At 54.0% G+C, this 6,587-nt stretch overlaps 1 protein-coding gene across 1 annotated transcript; it reads left to right on the top strand.

Moving 5' to 3' along the window:
• The first annotated feature begins 3,956 nt into the window (after positions 1-3,956).
• On the top strand, positions 3,957-6,371 carry AMER3 (APC membrane recruitment protein 3). The gene has a single exon (XM_024747299.1). It carries the CDS (start codon positions 3,957-3,959, stop codon positions 6,369-6,371), a length of 2,415 nt encoding a protein of 804 aa, XP_024603067.1.
• The last annotated feature ends 216 nt before the right edge of the window (positions 6,372-6,587 follow it).

Raw genomic sequence — 6,587 nt, 5'->3', positions numbered from 1 at the left:
CATATGGACCCCACATTTCCAAAGAGTCAGGATCTGGTAAAATATTTTAACATGGAAACTGAATGGACTGAACACACACTGAATTTCACCTGATTGCTCCAGTATTTTGCAAGTTTCTGGTTCATTGTTCTGGGCCTTAGTGCTTACTGTCCTAACAACATGCAAAGTGTTAATAGACTCAGGAAATAGGACTGGCAATGTTAGTGACATTTGGTCCCAACACCTGTAGCAATGACAGCTATTTTGAAAGACCATTTTCCAACTTTAGAGTGTGGTGAAATTTCCAATTGCTCATGATTTTCAATCAGTTACTATTCCAAGAATTTGATTTTAAATCAGTAACTATTACAAGAATTAAGAAGCTAGAAGTTTTATTTATAGAGATCAGTATCAAATAAACCATCTTATATTCTGTAGTTGCAAAATTTTGCACACAGTGAAATAATCTTTATCATGCCTGGTTGAAGTTATTTCCCAAAGGACAGTAATAAAAATATTTTTCTAACACATGGAAAAAAATAAATGCAACAGAAATCTCATAATGAATATCTCCAAAATTTCTTGCCATAGAAATTATACTACCTTCCGTTACAATTTTTCTAAGTTTGTGAGCTATACTTTTGCTTTTAATCTTCATTTTCATTATGCTTTCCAAAATTTCTCACAAAACCACATTTATTATTCAATGTTTAGATTTCCCACGAAGAGGAGATTGAGCTGTTAGTTCATAGAATGTCTATCAGTTAAGAGCACATGTTTAATATCAGACAGGCTTGGGTTCAAATCCTAGGTCTGTTACTTACCACCTGTGTGACCTGGGCCAATCCATTGACTTTTCTGCACCTTAATTTCTCCTTTATCAAATGGGGGTTACAGTAGTATGTCCCTTATAAGGTTATGGGCCAAGCACTCTGCCTGGTTAGGTAGAGGGAACAAAGACTCAGATACAGGTCTTCCCACTCCAGAGCCCAGAAAATAACCGCTATGCTGTGTGTACCCAAACCTACCAGAGCTAGGCTACAAAAGATTGTGGGGAGTGGAAATGGGGTCTGCAGGAACAGGGTGGGGAAGACTTGGGCACATGCCACCTGGCAGGAGGCAGAAAGGCAGCTTGAGGGACTGACCCACTGTCCAGGATTCTGCCACCAAGAGCTGAATTGCAGCCATATCCAAGCCTGGGCTCTGCAGCCTTCCCTGACACGGTGCCTGCTCCTTCTATTCTCTTCTGGCCAAAGACCCCAGGTGTTCCTCTGCAGGGGAGGAAGCATTGCCCACAGGTGGGAGTGGGGTGGAGGCCATGACACTTGCCCTGGGAGCCTCTGCAGTGCCCACTTTGCCAGCCCTTTTCATCCTCTTTGGATGTAACATTGCCACCTGGGCCTGGAGACAGCCCCTCCGCCCGCCTCCAGGACCCCATGTTGAAGCATTTCCGAGACTCTCCGGAGGGGACCGGGAGGCCTCTTTGGCAGTGGGTGTGAAAGGCATGCAGGCCAATAAAGCCACTTGCCTGCACACCTGCTCTATTCCTCCTTCACAGACTGTGGACTGAGGGAGAGTGAATCCAGATGCTCCCTATGGAGCACTCCTTATGGAGAGCCCAAGAAACCAGCCAGAGGACCAACTGGCAGGTCCCTCACTGCCAAGGAGAGGCGGAGACAATGAGGCAGATGGAGCCTGGGAGCGGGGTACCTGTGAGGAACAGCACACCAGTGCAGGGGGGGGCATCTCAGGGGGTGCTCTTCAGCACTGCCTTCTTCTTTTTCTTTTTTTTTTTTTTTTTTGAGTTCTGTTTTATTTGGTGGGAATTTTTAGGATTTCAAGCCCAGGAGGCAGCATCTCAAGTAACCCTGAGACAACTGCTCAGAAGAGGCAAGGGGGGGAATCAGGTTATATAGAAGTTTTGCAACAAAGGGCAGGTAGTCTGAACGTCAAAAAATTATTGTTAATTAAAGAAAACCTGCTATCCCAAGTTAAGGAATTTAGCACTTTTCTGTGTATGGGAAGATGCAAGATTCTGGGCTCACTGAAATCATTCCTTTGATATGCACCTCAGCTACCTGGGGCCAGCATCCTGTGTTTTCACATCCTGAGTTTCCTGAGGGCTGATCATGGGAGTGGCTGCAGTCTGAGGGCTGCTAGATGGCAGGTATTCTTTCCTTCCTGAGTTTCCTCAGGGCTCACCGGCTCACATTGGAGGGCTGCAATCACTGATGACTGTGACATCCTTTGTTTACTGATATAGCATTGCCCTCTTTGTTTTCTTTTTTCTTTTTTGCGGTTCCCGGTCCTTTCGTTGCGGAGCACAGGCTCCGGACACGCAGGCCCAGCGGCCATGGCTTACGGGCCCAGCCGCTCTGCGGCATGTGGGATCTTCCTGGACCGAGGCATGAACCCGTGTCCCCTGCATTGGCAGGCGGACTCTCAACCACTGCACCACCAGGGAAGCCCCTGCCTTCTTTTGTTGTGGTCTTGTGGGTCTCCAAACTCACCCCAAAGGCAATGGTTTAAAACTAGACCCTTGCTCCTCTCCCCCAAACCAGCTCTTAACACAGGTACCTTCCTTGCCTTTGCTCACATCTCATCCTCTCCACTTTCTGGACTTTTCCCACTCCTATGGTCCCCCTCATGGCATGAATCCCGGCCTCAGTGTTTATGACTTCTGGCCTGCTTGTCTTTCTTTATTTAGTTGCTAAATCCTGGAGTTTCTTCCTTTGAAAGACCCTATGACTTTACCCCTCTTTTTCATGCTTAGAACTGCAATTTCCATCTAGACCTTATCTCCATATACCCGGTCCATTTTAGCTTCCTCTTGTGAGTCCTCTCTGTTCAGAGCCTCTCTCCTGATTTAGTCCATCCTCCACTCAGACAGCAGATAAATGGTCTCAGACCATCAACTTCATTATGCCACTGCTTCCACCCACTCCCTCAGAAGACTTCCATAGCTCTTCCCTGACTGGGGGTAAGGCCAAACTCCCCAGTTGTGCAAGGATGATCAAGTTGTTAACACCCTTACCACCTTCCCACTCCCGAACCCAGGACAGACATCAATAAGCGATTCCAGCACTCTTTCCCATTGAACTCAGACTGGGCATCAGAGCCTTTCTCTGGATGGCACTCCAGGTAGCAATGTTTATCAGTTAGGACGTGTGCAAAAGATGACCCCTGCCTGCTCTTCCAGCTCATGGTGTGCTGTGTGTGGCCCGTCTGCCTGTTCCTGGTCTCCTGCTTGTCTCCTCCCTTTCGCCTTCTGCCACGTCGCTCTCTCCTCTGTGCGCAAGCTCTCGTGCACCGTGAGATGCTTGGCTGTGCCTTGCCTGATGGCTTCTGTGTAGACTGAGTCTTCCCTCCTCAAACAGATGCAGCAGTCCTGGAGGGCATGCATGTGTCTTCCCTCCCCCCACGCCCACATGGCCCACTGCGCCCAGCCCAGGAAGTAGGCTTGGGTTTCCCTGTTTCTTGCATGAAGAAAGCAACTTATTTATTGAGTCCTCTGCTTCATCCACTCAGAAGGGCCATGATACTCCTCTTAAGGATATGGTGCTGTGGGTAGAGTGCCGGGCCTGGACATGGAAGTCTAACTTGCCCAGATAAGCTCTGGAAGGATGCTCAAGGGAGTCGCAAGATCACGACTACAGGAGTACCAGACCCCAGTATGCTCTCATTTTGTCTCCTGTTGTCTGCCTTTAAGCACATGACTTAACTTCTCTGGGTATTGGGTATCAGTTATCTACAAAGGCTGGAGCAGTAAGCCTGTGGATGTGGCAGTTCCCATCTCCCTCTCCTCTTGCCTCCACAGAGGATCCAAGCTCAGATGTCAGAGCTCAGCTCCCATGCCCATGTGGGCAGTGGGGGGTGGGGTGGGGGGGAGGCAAACACATGTCTTCTAGAACCACAGGCCTCCATCTTGGATACCGAGTGCCTCCTTCTTTCCTCCACAGCAGCAGGGACACTGCAGCATGGAGCTGAAGAGAGGAAAGACATTCATCAAATCTAGCCTGCAGATTGACCATGAGAAACCCCCAGATCCAGCAGCCACTGCCCCGGCCACGGAGGATGCAGTCTCACCAGGAGGGCAGCAGCGACCCCACAGTGAGAGGGGCCCCCAGGTCAGTCCCAGCACCCAAGGATATGACAGGTGCTCCGACAAGGGGGCTCAGCCAGACGCCAATGTGGGGCCTGCAGCTCTCTGTGGGACCACCTTCAAACTGGTGCAGAAAAGCAAGACTCAAGACACTGTGCCCAGGGCTGACAGGGCAGCCGCAGCTACAGGGCAGCTGGTGGGCAGCGCAAGCTTCCCAGGGCCGCCCAGGAGCCAGCGCATGATTGACTACCGCCACTTTGTGCCCCAGATGCCCTTTGTACCAGCTGTGGCCAAGAGCATCCCAAGGAAGAGAATTTCCCTGAAACGACCCAAGAAATGTTTTCGGAATCTATTCCACATCCGCAGAAACAAAACTGAGGATTTGGCCTCGCTGGCGACCAAGGGGAAGAGCTTGTCCTCTCCTGAAGGCCCATCAGAGGCTGGAGGGCAGCAAGGCACAGCTTGCTTCCCCTTGGGCGAGGGGCTGGGACTGGACAGCCTGTGCCAGGACCTGTCTGACAGTGAGTTCTTACCCGACTCCTCCTTTGACCTCTGCAGGGCCCTGTGTGAGGATGTGGCCTCACTCAAGAGCTTTGACTCACTCACCGGCTGCGGGGAGATCTTTGCAGACGAGAGCTCAGTGCCATCCCTGGAGCTGCATGAGGGCCTGGAGAGCCCTGCCCGGGCATCCCAGGTGCCTGACTGCATGGCTTCCAGGGGCCCCTTCCAGGGCAGCGTAGAGCAGCTGGCATCGCCTGCCCAGAACGAGATGTCTGACTTTGACAAGTTCTGGGACCGTGTGAATCACTCGGTGAGGCAGCAACAGCGCGCCCTGCTAGGTCCGTGGCTGGGGGGCCCGCAGGGGTCAGACACAGACAAGCCCAGGCCAGATGCAGCTGGGCTTGCTGAGCTCCCCCTGTGCCCATGCAGGGACCCCCACGGCGGCTCCAAAGCCAGCTCCATAGACACAGGCACGCCCAAGAGCGAGCGGCCAGAATCTGTGTCCACGAGCGACGAGGGCTACTATGACTCCTTCTCACCAGGCCTCGAGGAGGACAAGAAGGAGGCCCCGAGTCCAGGCACACCCGCAGCCGCCTTCCCCAGGGACAGCTACAGCGGAGACGCCCTCTACGAGCTCTTCTATGACCCCACTGAGGGCCCTGGGAGCCCGAACCTGGATGACGACCTGTGCGTGTCTGAGAGTCTGTCGGGGCCGGCACTGGGAGCCCCGCTGTCCATGTGCAGCTTCCACGTGGGGGCAGAAGAGAACCTGGCCGCCGCTCCAGGTCCAGACCTACTCAGCCAGAGCTTCTTGCAGAGCTCCTGGAGGGGCAAGGAGTGCCTGCTGAAGCTCTGCGACACCGAGCTTGCCATCACCATGGGCATTATCAACTGGCTCCGCCGGAGCCCAGAGCTCCGTGTCCCGCCTGCCTCGGCCCCCAGGGAGCCTGCAACGCCCCCGGGAGGACTGGTGGAGAAACCAGGAGCTGGCTCTGAGAAGGTGTGCCTAGGTCCAGTGAAGCTGGAGGGTGGGGGGACCCAGGCCTTAGATACAGGGAGGACCTCCATGAGCTCAGCACCCAGCAGGCGGGAGCTGTGGGCATGTTCAGGCCCCAAGGGCCCACTTGCTGGAGTGAGCGAGGTCCTAGCGGGGACCAAGCAGGGGACCAGCTCTCCATCCAGGGACCCCTCTCTGGAGTGTGTGCAGGTCTCTGGGGAAGAAGGGACACAAGGCCACCCTGAAGGCTCGTTCTCCTCTGTGGGGTCTGCAGCCCCCATGGCAACCAACACATCCAGCAAAAACAAGGTCCCAAACCCCTCTGCTTGGCCTGGCTCCCAGCAGCCCAGTTTTCCTGGGAACCTGGGGTGTTTCCAAGGTCCCTGGAGGCCAGGCCTTGGGGGAAGCACCGTGGATTTAGAGCTCACTCTGACAGGCTGTGTGGCCCAGGTGGCAGCCCTACAGATCCACCCAGACTGTCAGCCCCCAAGGCAGAACACAGGTAGCGGGCACTGCGGGCAGCCTCAGGCCAGGAGCCCTGACATTCTGCAACAGAAACAGCCTAACAGCTTCCCTAGCATGGCTGCCATATGTGGCCTGCCCTCCCTGGCCAGCCCACTCCACAGCCCACAGGAACAGAGGTGCCCAGGCCGCATTCTGGACCTGAGCCAGATCAGGGTGGAGCCCGCCAGGCTGGATGCCCAGGCCCATGCCTCTGTGGAGGACCAGCCTCTGCAGCTCAGCTCAAGGGCTATAGAGCAGGCTGCACACAGGAGCCAGCTGGACTCATAGCCTCCTCAGTCCTGCTGCCTGGGATCACCTGCCAGGAATTCTGGCCCTCACTTCCAACAGCCAGTGGGAGGGGGCCCACTCTGCAAGCGCCCCAGAAAGCCGTTGCAGCTTCTTGGACCATGAGGGCATCCTCTGCAGCCAGCAGGAAGTGGGAGCTCCCAGGCCAGCATGGCTGAGACCCACCTTTGGAACAGTCTTGCGTCTTTGTGGTCACAC

This window comes from Neophocaena asiaeorientalis, unplaced genomic scaffold (genome assembly GCF_003031525.2).
Source record: "Neophocaena asiaeorientalis asiaeorientalis breed wild unplaced genomic scaffold, Neophocaena_asiaeorientalis_V1.1 scaffold236, whole genome shotgun sequence".
Taxonomy (NCBI): Eukaryota; Metazoa; Chordata; class Mammalia; order Artiodactyla; family Phocoenidae; genus Neophocaena; species Neophocaena asiaeorientalis.
The sequence above is the reverse complement of the archived record's forward strand: the minus strand, read 5'-3'. Positions and strand labels throughout refer to the sequence as shown.

Coding starts and splice junctions, on each gene's coding strand:
- AMER3 (XM_024747299.1), top strand. CDS start 3,957: ATGGAGCTGAAGAGAGGAAAGACATTCATCAAATCTAGCCTGCAGATT.